Consider the following 14,308-nt stretch of genomic DNA (forward strand, 5'->3'; position numbering starts at 1 on the left):
CATCTATGTCCTCGTCCATTGGGTTAGGGTTTAGATTCTTGTTGTAAATTGTTCCATTCTGAGATACATTACACTACAGAGTATCTGTCCTGCTCCAGGTTATGGGAAATGTCTCTGCTCCCCTTAAGCTATTTTTTGACTGAAATCCAGTGATGCCCAAGAAAAGTTACTGTTGACACTTTATTACCTTTATTGCACCTCTTTCAACTCATGCCTCTGCCCTGCAGCTCCAGGAGCAAATTGTTCCCAGTAGCAGAGTTGTGAGTGGGGCAGCTACCCTACACTGTTCAGAGGGGCACCTGAACTGCTCTCCTAGACTTACCAAATCATGTACAAGGCCACAGAATGGGGACAGGGACACCTCCTGCACACTCACTCTCGAGTACAACTGCACTCAACCCCGGAGTTTTCTGCAGAGCAAAGGGTTGTGTCAAGTTGTTAACCAAGGGGAGTGAGCAGGCTTTAAGCAGGGAGAGCACAGTGGATACTTAAACAGTGAACCATGCCAATAAGGCCAGACAGTTGATTTAAAGTCTAGCAGAATTGTGGCTGTATGGATCTGAATTAAGTAAAATGTTTTCTGCTATGTCCAAAACTTTCTGCCTGAGCCGCATGGAGCTGCTGTTGCAGCAAGGTAGCTGGAGACCCTTGAGAGGGGCCTGTAAGAGCAAGCCAAGGCAAAGTGAACCATTCAGAGCCTCTGGATGGTCTGTGTGTCTGTGCTATCTTAGATCAGCAGGGATGTGGGTGTATGTGCTTTGCTTTGCAATGGAGTTAAGAGCAACACTTCACATTTTCCACTTCATTCACTCTGGAATTCATCTGGCAACCCCAGCACACATGGAAATTTCACTTAGCAGTTCATGCAACCCTTCTGGTAACATTCCTTGTGCACAGACACTGACCTGGCCTTGTGCTGCAATGTGCAGACAGTCAGGCACCCTCCCCTCCAAGCTCTGTTCAGGCCAAGATCCAAACAAAAGCATCACCCTTAAAGCACATGGAACTCTTCAGCCTTTAAGGCAGTTTGTCAGTCTGGTTGTTATGGCAAATATAGCAAATAGCCCCAATGACAGCTGAAGAAATGCCATAAAAGAAGTACCTCTAAAAGATTGCATAACAGGAGCTGTGGACTTTCAGTAAGGACAAGGACAGGTTTCCAGTAATGATTTCTGTGTTGTAAGTGCTGGTGGGGATTTCCCAGCCATGGGTACCCTTTCCAGTTTCCTCTTTTGAGGGGTTTGAATTGCTTATAAATACCCTCTTTGAGTCTGAGAGCACACGAGACGATCTCCAGCTCCTTTGGCTTTGCTGTTCTGCAGTGGTGAGTGACATTCTGAATTTGTGAGCTGTGTGCAGTGCTTTGAGCTGGTATTTTGGGAGCAGAACATTGGTTCTGTGGGGCTTCTTTGTACTCATGACAGGAACAGCAGGGAGTACTAAAATGCAGCTTTCTCATGTGCACCTGCTTTTGTTGTGGAGCTTGTGGTTGCACAGAGGGCACCACTCCTTGCAGGGGGAGAAGGGTCCTGGATGAACCCTCAGCACTGAGGCAGCAGCTCAGGCAGAGCTGGGGGGGTGGTGGGTTCTCAGTGGTGCTCCAGAACAGCTCATCTCTCTCACTGTCTCCCAGCTCCCTGTCAGGCTTGGCCAGGAACCATGAGGCTCTGGGTCTGCATTGCGTTGCTCTCCGTTGTTCTGTGTGTGAGTGCTGACAGACCAAGGATATTCGGAAAAATAGCCGAAGCTGGAAAATTTGTCCGGGATGCAGCAGGAGGTAAGCTGCTGTTACCAGGGGCCCTTCCCTCAGAACCCTCCCCAAGCACAAGCTACCAGCAGTCAGTGGTGCAGCCCTCAGAGCTGGGAAATCCTCAGCTCCATGTTAGAGACCCCCTGGTTTCTGCTGCTGGACAAGAACCTTGATCAGCCCCCACAGGTGCTTTCTGTGCAAAGGCTGATGCGGGGCAGTGCATCACTCTGTTACTGCTCCTTGGGCCTTTCAGCTCCTGACTGAGGTGGTAGTGAACAATTTCTGGTGTGACTCTTTCAAGTCAACATCATCTCCATTTCTCTGCCTTTTCAGGGGCACGGGATATGTTCAGAGCATACACGGACATGCGTGAGGCGAATTACAAAGGTGCTGACAAGTATTTCCATGCCCGTGGGAATTATGATGCTGCCCGGAGAGGACCTGGTGGTGCTTGGGCAGCGAAAGTGATCAGGTAATGGAGTGTGCTTGGCTTGTTAACAGTGAGTTATTTGGGATACAGGCATTCCAGCTGCAGTGAGGTCCTTTTTGACTTGTCCTCAGCTTAGTACCTAGAAGGACAGCAGAGGGGAAGGGAAGAAGTTCCCATCTGGACAGCTGGTCTCTATAGGAATGGTACCACATGAGCATGAGCCTTTCTTCTTGTCAGCCCAATAAGGCAGATTCCTCTCTCTGCATTTCTGATAAGGAACTTTCCTTCATTGTTGGTTCATTTCCCAACATAGCAGATAGAGATTCCACCACAGGCTCTCAGACAAAGGCCGAGCATGTGCTTGCATCTCACCTTGAGAAGCCTTGCGGAAACCACGAGTGAGGGAACCAACACAAGGCTGAGTTAGATGCAGTGTGTTCAGGTGGCCTTTTCTCCTTCCCCACAGCGACGCCCGGGAGGGCTGGCAGAGCCGTGTGAGCGGCAGAGGCGCCGAGGACACCCGGCTGGACCAGGAGGCGAACGAGTGGGGCCGGAGGGGCGGGGACCCGAACCGCTACCGGCCCAAGGGGCTGCCCGGGCGGTACTAGCGCTGTACTCCGCTCCTGCCACACCTCGCTTTGTAAAGCACAATAAAAGAATCCTCCTGAGAACTGTTCCCTTCGCTGCGAGCATCCGTCCTCACGGGGCGCGGGACTGCGGGACTGCGGGGGCGGCCGTGTCGGGGTCGGGGCATCACGGGGGCTGCCAAAGGGTCCCCCTTGGGACCTCCGGTGTTCCGGGGGCGCGGGTGCCGCTCCCCGCCGAGGGAAGGTCCTGGGCGGGTGGGTCCCGGTGCGATCCCGGTGCGATCCCAGCACGGGCCCGTCACGGTCCCGGTGCGATCCGGCGCAGGCCCGGGGGCGGGAGGCGGCAGTGGCCGCCGGTGGGCAGGGGGCGCTGTGGGGCCGCGGGCGCCGCTCCGGCCGCGCCGCCGCCTCGCTGCCCCTGCACGGCTGTGGGGCCACCATGGACCGCAATCCGTCGCCGCCGTGCAGCGATGCGGAGGAGGAGGAGGGGGACGCGGTGGGCAACACGGTGTACAGCAAGCACTGGCTCTTCAGCGTCCTCACCCGCCTCATCGAGGTGCGCGGCCGCCGGGAGGGAGCGGGCTGCGGGCCCAGCGTCGGTCAGCGCCGGGCGGGCGCGACGCGGTCGCTGCCAGGGCCGGAGGGGACACCCGGGGACCAGAGGGGACAAACCCGGGGACACAGCTGGGATTCACAGGGCACAAATCCGGGGGCCGGGCGGGGACACAGCGGGAAAACACCGGGCGGGAACCCAGCAGGGACCCGGCGGCTCCCGGGCCGTGGGTTCAGCCGGGTCGTTCCCCCCGCCCCGCTTGTCCCAGGTCATCGCCCCCGCGGAGCCGGATCCCGCCGCCAGCCCCGAGGGAGGCCGGACGGAGCTGGACGAGGAGATGGAGAATGACATTTGCAAGGTGTGGGACATGTCGATGGACGAGGTAGGAGCCTTGTGCGGCACCTCGGGGCGCCTCTGCCCCGAGTGTCCCGTCAGAATGGTGCTGGCAGCGGGAGAAGGCAGGGAATCAGCCAGCTCGCTCGCTCTGGAGGTGCTGCCCACGCCCGCGTGTGAGGCAGGCCAGCTGGGCTGGGGCGGCACCGAGCAGCCTTACCACGGAGCCTGCCCTGGAAAGAGGGGCAGGGGCAGGACAGCAGCTGGAATTAACGCGGGTGCACAGCCTGTGCCTTCAGCTCTTGGATTATGGGGATAGTATTGGTGCCATCTCTAAAACAGGCATATTTTCCTCTAGTAATTGTCAAACGTCCTGATAGTAAGCATAGCTTTCTCTGATAGATAAACAGCCTTTCAAAGTTTAGCTGCAGACTTGCAGTGGCAGTGTAAGACTTAGTATATTTCTCAGCACTGTCAAATGCTGGAACAGACTCTTGAGATATATATATATGTTAGTTTAAGTATTATTTTATTCCCTATCTTGTTGCTCAGATTTTTAAAGTAAACATGGAACATGGGTCTTTTACTCCCAAACATAAAAATAATCTTCTGTTTTAATGTGGTAAAATGAGGAAGAGATTTCTTCTTGTGTGTTCTGATCAAGTGCTAATGGCAGTCCCTTCACTTCCTTCTTTTTTATATGTCATGGTGATGTCATGCCTTAAAACATCATATTTACTGAATTCTGGGTGAGTGCCTGTTTCTGGTGAGATAGGGAGCAATTTGCATTTTCTTGCAAATGTGACTTTTTGGCTCATTCTACAGCAAATCACTGGCATACTGAACCACCAGAGGGGCTTGCTGGCCTTCTCTCATTGAAAAATAAGGATTATTGGTATTAACTGTTGGCAAATAACAAATTCCTTCTAGTGAGTTTGTCATCTCTGTGATCCAATCCTTGTGCTGTGGGAACATGTTTGATTTTGCATTTGGGAATTGCAGAGGTCCATTTACTTCTCCATTCACTTTCTCCACAGGATGTTGCTTTATTCCTTCAGGAGTTCAATGCCCCTGATATATTCATGGGAGTTTTTGCCAAGTCCAAATGCCCTCGGCTAACTGTAAGTATGGGCTGCCAAAAAGCTCTCCTGTGTTATTAGCAATAGTAGATAGCTCTGTACATGCATTTACATTTATCTCCCTTCTCCCATTGCATGTGTAATGTATAAGGAGAGCCAGGAGAAAACATAAAATCAAATTGTAAAATGTTTTTTCACTCTCTTTTTAACATGCTCTAATCAGTAAGAATTTTGGTGGTGCTGAAGCTGGTACCTGTCTGCTCACACATCCTCATCTAGATACACTGATGAAGGACTGAGGTTATCAGTTATAAGACCTTTTATGAAACCAGCAGTCTGGCCTTTTTTTCCCTTTTGACTTGTTTCATGATTACTGAAGAGAGATGGCCATGAATTTGTTTAGAAGTGTAAATTAAATTGTTTACACTTCTGTAAACAATTGTAGAAGTGTGGCTGGAGGCCAGGTGCCCACCAAAGCTGCTCTGCCATTCCCCTCCTCAGCTGGACAGGGGAGAAAAAATACAACAAAAGGGAGAGGTCACTCACCAGTTGCTGTGATTTGTCATGGGCAAAACAGACTCCACTTGGGGAAATTAGTTTATTACTGATCAAATCAGAACAAGATAATGAGAAATAAACAAACAAACAAAAAAAGATTACAGAAGGTAATCTTTGGAATTGTTAAGACACCAATACTTTATTTTTTTTTAAATTTTCCACTTGTTTTGATGTCACTGATTTCCAGCTTGTCCTACACAGTGCACTGCAGGCCTCAAAATAGGATTTTCAAAGGTATTCAGTGTTGATGTAAGTCCTCTTTCTCAAAAGTTACCAGATGCTTTACTCCAGGAGATCAGTAGAGACAAATGGAGCTTTGAAAGTTTAGTACTTTGTACTAAAATACTTTGTACTCCTTTAGTACTTTGTCTTTGGAAAGTACAACCCCAATTTGCAAGTGAGTGCAAGTTGGCTGTCACAGCTACTATCATGAAACAGTGTTTCCTGGAGTGCCTGCTGTAATTTAGCAGAGGTAATAGCATGTTCATAATTAAGAAGACAACCTTAGTGGAGAGAGTTGATTTCTGACTTTAAATTGCTGCAAACTGATTCACTTTGTTTTGGCACCAGTTGCCTGCAGGTGTTTCAGAGCTCTCATGGTCCCCTTTACACAAGTGTACATCCTCTTAATGATTATCTTGGCATGAGTATCCTAATGGGATGCACTGCTTTGGGGTTTGTTTTTTATTTTATTTTATTTTATTTAGATCTCTCTAACCAGAAAATAGGCTCTGCTGGAAGCTTGTATTAAGATCCCTTTCTTTTATGAGCAAGTGAATATCATGAGGGTCACATTTTAGTGATATTTTTGTTTTAGGACTCCTTTTTGCTTTAATAACAGGGCTGTCAAATTAGCTTCAAAATAGTATACAAAGAATATGCAAGCAGAGCTGATTTCAAGATACATTTGCTTTTATGGAGCACCTAAATATCTGCATGGTACCTGAGCGTATTTTAGGCTAGTCTGATAGAACAGAAAAATCTATGGAAAAATTTGTATCTTTGTCATGAAATCAGTGGGAAGCTTGGGAGTCAAACCAGAAAACATCTTTGAACCCCTCTTACTTTTGTCTTATGGCTCTGGAAGTGAAATTGTGGACTGGCAGTTGTCTCATTATACTGTGTTTTGACTTTCCAGGAAATCTGTGTGGGAATATTAGGGAATATGGCCTGTTTCCAGGACATCTGCATGTCCATTAGCAAAGATGAGAATCTTGGGTAAGTGTCTGTGCTTTTACATGACCAGGTACTGCTTGTCTGGACTCACAATCGGGAAATTCATGCTAGAGAAGGATCTAAGCTTGCCTGCCCAGCCTCATCTTCATTCATACCTTTTGGCTGGCCATGTTTATGTGGGAAGTGCTCAGGAAAGGAAGAAAGGACACAGACCACTATTTTGGGGGATTTTGAATCACTAGTCAATTTAGTTTTCAAGTTTGGTGGTCTTGAGACACTGGAAGTGCATGCACAGTTAGGAGAAGTTGGGATTAATCTCAGAACATGGCTGCAGTTATGAACTTAATATTTTTATACCTTTTTTAGAAATAAAGATGGATTTTATTGACTTTTTTCCCCCCGCATTTTCTCCTTAAAGCCAAGTGTTACTGCAACGTTTGTGTGATTCAGACTCCCCCACCCTTCTGGAAACAAGCAGGTAGGATATCTCAGGAATTAATGCATCATTAGTGTAGTTCTGCTGTGCTCTGAGGCCTGGGGAGAAAACTGACAAGTGGGCTCACTATTTTATTATCCTCTCATCCTTTCCTTTTATTGTTTCTGCACTGTTGTGGAATCACTTTGCTGTGAGTTAGATTCCTGTTTCTGTTTCCACTGTCATTATTTTGGATTGACACTGGCACAGCTAAAAGGAGTGGACTGGCTTCTGATGTGTTAACTGGGGAATTCTTGCCTAGGCTGTTGTTGACTTGCCTCTCCCAGCCTGAGGTGGCCAATGTCTGGGTGGAGAGGATCCGAGAAAACCCCTCTGTGTACGACTGTGTGTGCTTCATCATGTCCAGCTCTACAAATGGTAAGGTGCCAAAACAAGCTGGGATTTAGTGGGTGTTTGCAGAAGATTTTAAATACAAATTTCAAATACAAATATTTTCAGTTGGGTTAATTTCTTTACAGTAAAGGAAATCTTGTGAGCTTAAAGGACACCAAAGCAAATGTGCCCTGCCTTTGCACACATATATATAAAACCAACCAGAAAAGCACTCATAGGGGAAGAAGAAAGCTCTGAGGAGAATAAAAATATGTTTAAATTGAAGAAATTGTTATTTTCCACAATAAAAGAAAAGAAATAGTCCTCATTCAGGGATATACATATGTCATTTTTGAATCTTGAAATAAGACCTCATTTAATTTGTTTTTTTCAAGTCAGATATGGATTTTCTGTTTTTAAAGCTACTGTATCTGTGGAATGTGAACTGGAGGAACTGTTCAGTTACCCTGGCAGCTGAATACTGTGCAGGCTTTGGGTATGCAGAGAGTGCTACACAAATCTCTCTTAGCACTAATTTAGCAAAAAACACACCAACCACCTAAAAATGGAAATATTTTGAATAGCATTAATGTTTAGCATCCAACTCAGCTGTAACAGCAATTGTCATTTGCCAAGAATCCTAATAATACAGCTTTTTCAATTTTTAATGAATTTTTTAATGCCAACTCTCAGTAATCCTACTCCATCCAATTGAAATAATAGACCTGTGTAAGTAAAATGCAGATTGGCAGGTGGATGATTAGCATAAAACTGCATATCTAGGAACAAAACTTGAAAAGTTTTACTTGAGAAGCAGAAGTTCGGACTTTTCAGGAGCATAGCATCTCTCTGCAAAATAAAGTTACTGCTTCACACGTGGCATGACAAGGTAGAAGCTGTCAGTGGGCTTTCCAACAATCCCTATGTAGCAAACTCTTAACCTGGTATATGCCACATAAAGGAATTAAACACAGCAACCAGCAGCAGGTCCCAAAGGAAGTGAATTTATTTCAGTCCTGAATTTACTCCAAATACTTGTATATACTACCGTTTTGTGAGCTAAGTTTTGCTCTTCAAACTTGTTGAAATAAAAAGTTTTGCTCTTTTATTCTTGTTGAAATAAAAAATAACATTCTCTCTTGTGCAGTTGAATTGCTGGTGAAAGTGGGTGAAGTGGTGGACAAGCTGTTTGATCTGGATGAAGAGCTGATGTTAAACTGGATCAAGAGTGGCACTTGTCACTCTGTGGGACCATCTGTAGATGATTCTCCTGAAGAACTTCCAGACTTTAAGATTGTGCCTTGTATACTTGAAGCAGCCAAGCAAGTCAGGTATGGGAGATTTCTTTTTGGTTTCCTGGCTGGGGAGATTCCTTATAACCTTGTAAGGCCTGTGCCCAAACATCTTGCTTTTAGTGGCACAGTTTGACAAATCACTGGGATATGTTTTCCTGGACTTAAAGTTTGTTATGAGTCAACTTGTTGGTTTGCAAAGGGAATGGCAGTGGCTGCTGATGGGCTTCCCTGTGACCAAAACACAGAACATAAGCTGAGCAAGCAGCACTTGAATTTGTCTTTTTGATGTTTGTTCTGTGTAGATCAGATAACCCAGAAGGATTGGATGTTTATATGCATATCCTGCAGCTCCTGACCACGGTGGATGAGGGAATCCAGGCTATTGGTAAGAACCTGGAATTGCTGGGTGTGAGGGGACCAAGAGGGGCCGTAACTCCTGGATCACTGCGTATTTATTGGGGAGAACAGGAATTCACTACCTGGAATAAATTTGTTGGGTTGGTGGGTTCTCTTTCTTTCTTTCTGAAGTGCAGGCTCCTGATGGAGGAAAAGAGACTTGGAGTTTGCTTTATGAGCTCGTTTGCCAGGAGCTTTGCCAGCCAGATGATCCACCCATCATTGTGCAGGAGCAGAAGACTGTGCTGGCCTCTATTTTGTCCGTGCTGTCTGCTATGTTTGCTTCACAGACAGAGCAGGAGTACACCAGGATGAGGAAAAGCAAGTCATACTTTTTTCTGTTCTTTTTTTTTTTTTTTTAAGTTAATATTCACAGTTGGCTTTATGTGGGTGTGGAAGGTGGTTCAGTTCAGTGACATTGCATACAGTAAGACTTTTCCCTGGTTACTCAGAATCACAGCTAGCCCAAAGTTCAGTTACCAGGTGGGCTGTAAATTCTGAGGAGTTACAGTACCAGAATCTACAGATTCTGCTCAATCTCACTGCAAACTAGTGAAAATTTCAGAATTTATTTTTGCTAAAATATAGTAATACATTATTACATTGTTATTTTATACATAATATGTACAACATATATTTTTATGTAGTAATTTTTTTTAAATAGGGGGAGATTCTGCACTTACTTAAATCCCTCTATCATTTCTTACTTTTCAATCCATGGACAAATCTTTAGAATTAAAAGCCTGTCTTGAGAATGTGATTCAGGGTCACCTGCAGCAGAAAGATGCTGTGCAGTTTGGTTTGTCAGATAGGATTATCTGGATGCAAATTTACATACTGCCCTCACTGAGTACTACTAAAGACAGTTTCCTTCTCATGTTCCTTACACTGGCATATATATTTTATAGATACAGGTCAGCTTGCAGGAAAAATTATTTGGGTTTTCTACTACATTTCCATTTGCTTCTTTAAAACAGTCTTTGAGTAACAAAACACAGCACTGTCAGAATATACATCCCTGTAGCTTTTGTGTAAACATTTGATGGTGTGTTTCAAAATTCTAATGCCTTGAAAGGATGGACAAGAATTTTCAGTGTTAAAGTTCACTGTTCTTGTTACTTTGTGTTAAGATATGCCACTGATTGGGAGCTTGATTCGTATTTTACAATACATGGAGGGCTGTGGGAAGAGAGCTGTTGAAAACTCCAAGGAATCTGAGCAAGAGGAGACTGGAAGGACTGATGTAAATGAGGAAGATTTCCATTTAAAAATTTTGAAGGATATTTGCTGTGAATTGCTTTCCAATATGCTTCAAGAACTAACCAAGGTAAGAATAAACAAAATTATTGTAGGAATTTCTGCAGGATAGGTAAGAAAAAAATATTTAATATTAATGTGGACATTTTTCTGTGCAAGTGCAGTTGCTTACTGGGAATTCATTAGAGAATCAACCAGAAGCAGCAACATGTGTGTGAGATGGGAGTGACACAGGTTTTCTGAGGTGTGTGCCAAGATTCTGTATGATAAATTCTGTAGATATATGTTGCCCTTTCTTTTGAATGAAAGTCAGTTTAGTTAAGAAAAGGTAATACTGTCAATATATAATCTCACCTTCTCAGCTGGACTCTTTTAATTGTGGAAGCATTCAGGTTAAGAGACTTGTGATGTGTGAGCTTTCACACCCTTTGGCATCAGCTGTGTCTGGCTTTCTCTGAGAACTCTAAGTTCTGGTTGTTTTACCTATCCATAAGAACAAAACACATTCTGTAGATGCTGTGCACAGTTTTGAGTTTGTTCTTTCAACAACTGTTCATGACAAGCTGGTTGTATTTCTGATTTTCCAGGAGAATACCTTGGAAGGACTGCACCAGGGACACCTGAATGAACAGACATGTTCCTGTGCTTTTCAGAACCTCTTACCTCTGTATTCTGCTTCGGTGAGTATGGGGCAAGGTCTGTGACACAGCTGAAAAAGTGTTCCTTGGGTGGCAGGGCCTCTCCAAATCTGATACACAAACAGGACAGAATTGCTCAGGCACAGGTAAAACACCATCCAGTGCCAGACAGTCTTACCCCCTCTGTCTGTTCTGCCTCACTTCAGCCAGAGCTTTGCTGAGATCTTCAGCTGATGCCAGGGCCAAACTGTGCTGATGTGAATGGATGTCTGAAAATTTATCCTAGCTGAAAAGTTGTCCTGTATATTTTTATAAAGGAATTATTCTAAGTATTTTTCATAGGGAGCTTTTCTCTGGGTGTTAAAAGTTTCTGTGTTTCTTTTAAACAAGAAAATAAGGGTTAGAGGAAAGTGGTACCATTTCAAAATTTAGACCAATTGGAATTGTAAGGTTTAGGAGGGAGGCAGCTACTGTGAGGCATTTTCCATCATTCATTGCAGTGGCTGCTGCTGGCTGCTCTTATTGGGAAGGTACAGAAAGAGCCCCTATGCCAGTATAAGAATTCTGTGTTCCATGTTCCATGCAAGTTGGTTTTGGATTTTATTTTTTCTCCTTATGTGTGTGTTTTATTTCCAGGTGGAGAGTTTCCTTGAAGTCCTGCGTGAGGCTGATAAGACCCTTGCTGACAATCTCGAAAAACGTTTCCCAAGCCTGAAGGTTCACACCTAAGAATGTACATGAAATATTTTCCTTCTTTGGAATGAAGATTTTTGACTGTTTCATTACAGCATTTCAGGAATCAAGTTTTCAGTAAATGCAGGAGAATGAGTCAACCTCTTTACCAGCAGGTGGCTTTTAAGAAATGTTCTGGGTAGCCCTGATTAACCTAGGGTTAACCTGGTCTGCAAGGGGAAAGAAATGACTGTGAATCACTTCTGCATCTTCCATCCTGTTTACTCTGGTAATGAGAGACTGTTGATTTCTAATTGCTCTCCTGCAGAGTAGTTTTCTTTGAATAACTCTCAATTCTGTGCTTTTCAACTGAGGTTGAAACAGCAAAATGAATGAAATGCACTGAGTAGTTCTTTAACATGGTGCTGGTTACTTTCAAGTTGCTGTTGGCAAAAGGAGGTTTGCTCAATAGAAATCCCCCTCAAACATCTGATAAAAACAGTTAAATTATTTGGGGATTTTTTTAGATCATATCAATACCTTGAGCAGGTACTGTAATAGAAAGGTTTCATTCTGCTCCTTTCAAATCTTCACACTTCTGCTGAAGCTCTGAGCTGTGGTGTCTCAGTCCTGTGCAGTTAAAGTATTTGAGGATATTGTTACCAATGGTGTGTGCTGCAGCTTCCAGCCATTGCAGGTAACTATCCACAGTTAACAGTTGCAGGGCAGCTTTGGATTCAATCCCTGGTATACTTGCAGACCTGTGGGGTTTTTTTCAGCAGTCTGTGCTTCAGTGTAGGAGTGTAATGTATCAGTTCTTTCCTTCTTGATTTGTTATATGAATTATCTCAGAATGGCATGAGAAATGCCATGTTTTCCATGGGGGAGGTTAGGGTGTTAGGTCACTTGCAGGAAATTCAGTGTACAATCTCCTAAAACTCCCACTTTAATTACATGATGTTTTAACTGCATTGCATTTTTAGATCCTGTGTCTGCAGGCAATGGACCTGGCATGTCCTGAGTCTGAAGAGACAGTACAGTGGCACATGAACTTCACTGTTTCTGTAAATGAGAGTGGAAAGCAATTGGCCTTTATTAGGTTTAAGATGTAAAAGCAAATGGGAACCAGAGCATAGAGAATAACTGAATATCACATACACACATTCCCTGGCTCTCCACGTTTTACAGACTTCAGTGTTGTGCTGGGCCATGTTGTGTTACCAGAGTTACCTGGACTCTTATGTGGTAAAATACAGTATGTGTATATGTATATATAACCTTTCCATCCCAACCTCCAGTTTTCAAAACCAGTGCAATTCAGTCATCGCCCTGCCAGAACCATCCCCCTGCCAGCAGCATCTTTGTTGTCAGCAGGGAATTTGGAATTGCAAATACCTGACTTGTGTTGCCAAAAAAGATTGCCATGGTTTATATCAATTTTTGTATGCTATGTTTGTTGGAGAAAACTGGTGACTGTGAATCAGATGACACCATTTTTCATACTACTTTGACAGTTTTGGGATATTTTCTTAAACCTACAGATTTGTAATAAAGCTTCTTTTTTAAAAAAAAAAAACCAAACCTGTATGCTTTCCTTCATTCTAGTGTCAATTAAATTTGTTTTCTGAGCCACTGGAAATGTCTGTTACTCTTAAGTGTGTCAGTTGTAAGAGGGAAATCCAACTTCATCGTAAATGTCTGTGTGCTGTAAAAAGTTTCCTTCATTGAATATTTATTCTAACTCTTGCTTTTTTTGCATTGTCATTTTATGGTCTGGAAGCTAATGTGTGTCTCATCCCATAAACGTTTTTTGAGCTTAGTTTGTCTCCAGCTGTATCATAAGTGTCTTCCACCATAGTGAAGAATTATTTTTGGTGTGCATATCTTGAAATTTGTGGTAGTTGAAATTCTGCAGTAGCCATGTAACGTAATGTAGAAAAAAAAGCTGAGACAAGATCTGTTGTTTTATTTTGTGTCTTCTCCTTTTCAATACACCGATATCCAGTGTTGGCTGATGAACTGTTAAGTGATACTGATATCTGGTGCCTCTCATAAGACAGAAGAAATTACTGATGTCATGTGGGAACCCAGGTGGGTCCCATCCTCCTGCTCACCTGCAACAGAAGGAGCTGCAGGCTTGGTCAGCCAGCCTTGCTTCAGCAGAATGGTAATTCGGGTATGCTGGGAATTTTTATTTTTTTATTTTTATTTTATCCTTGATGGCCAGGGTGGATTGGAGATTGGGATTCCCCCTTTGCCCCCCCCTGTGCGGTGGGCGCGGTGCTGCCTTGGGGAGTGGGGCTGGTGCCAGGGGGGATGCAAGGGAACTGTGCCATGTTTGTGGGGTTCAGAGAGGGAAGAAATTATTTGTGGGGGTAGTAGGTGGAGGATGTGTTTGGAACTGGTGCACGTGTGTTTCATCATCCTGCCAGCAGGGACCTCTCTTGGCCTGTGCTTCATCAGCAGCACGTGTTTGGGATCTTGGTGGGGTTGGGCTTTTCCTGGGAGAGGCAGGGAGGTATTTGGGTTTTGAATTTGGTATTTTTTTAAATTCTCTCTCCTAGACCTGTTTTGACACCCACTGGCAAGCCTGAGCTCTCTAGGCCAGTTGATTCAGAATGGTTATCTGTCTGTCTACAAGCAGGTGAGCAGCTTTCTTCCAGACCAAAGATCTGATCAACTCCAGAACATCCTCCTTTGGGGAGAAATGAGAAGTACTTGTCACTGCTCTGTGCAGAGCTCTGAACAAAAGTGGGTATCTGAAGCATTGAACTAA

The 14,308-nt window shown here is 44.4% G+C and overlaps 2 protein-coding genes across 2 annotated transcripts; both read left to right on the plus strand.

Moving 5' to 3' along the window:
- Positions 1–1,092: 1,092 nt before the first annotated feature.
- On the plus strand, positions 1,093–2,851 carry LOC139590326 (serum amyloid A protein-like). Its single transcript, XM_071427838.1, has 4 exons — positions 1,093–1,324; positions 1,634–1,777; positions 2,084–2,222; positions 2,647–2,851. Exons 2-4 carry the CDS (start codon positions 1,660–1,662, stop codon positions 2,786–2,788), a joined length of 399 nt encoding a protein of 132 aa, XP_071283939.1. The 5' UTR covers positions 1,093–1,324; positions 1,634–1,659; the 3' UTR covers positions 2,789–2,851.
- Positions 2,852–3,139: 288 nt separating this feature from the next.
- SAAL1 (serum amyloid A like 1) lies at positions 3,140–13,488 on the plus strand. Its single transcript, XM_071427839.1, has 12 exons — positions 3,140–3,323; positions 3,589–3,702; positions 4,691–4,774; positions 6,429–6,508; positions 6,885–6,944; positions 7,204–7,319; positions 8,422–8,605; positions 8,872–8,954; positions 9,098–9,286; positions 10,096–10,292; positions 10,810–10,902; positions 11,497–13,488. The coding sequence occupies exons 1-12, from the start codon at positions 3,207–3,209 to the stop codon at positions 11,587–11,589; spliced, it is 1,410 nt and encodes a 469-aa protein (XP_071283940.1). The 5' UTR covers positions 3,140–3,206; the 3' UTR covers positions 11,590–13,488.
- The last annotated feature ends 820 nt before the right edge of the window (positions 13,489–14,308 follow it).

Source organism: Agelaius tricolor, unplaced genomic scaffold, assembly GCF_023055355.1.
Source record: "Agelaius tricolor isolate 1412-34295 unplaced genomic scaffold, bAgeTri1.0.p SCAF_5, whole genome shotgun sequence".
Taxonomy (NCBI): Eukaryota; Metazoa; Chordata; class Aves; order Passeriformes; family Icteridae; genus Agelaius; species Agelaius tricolor.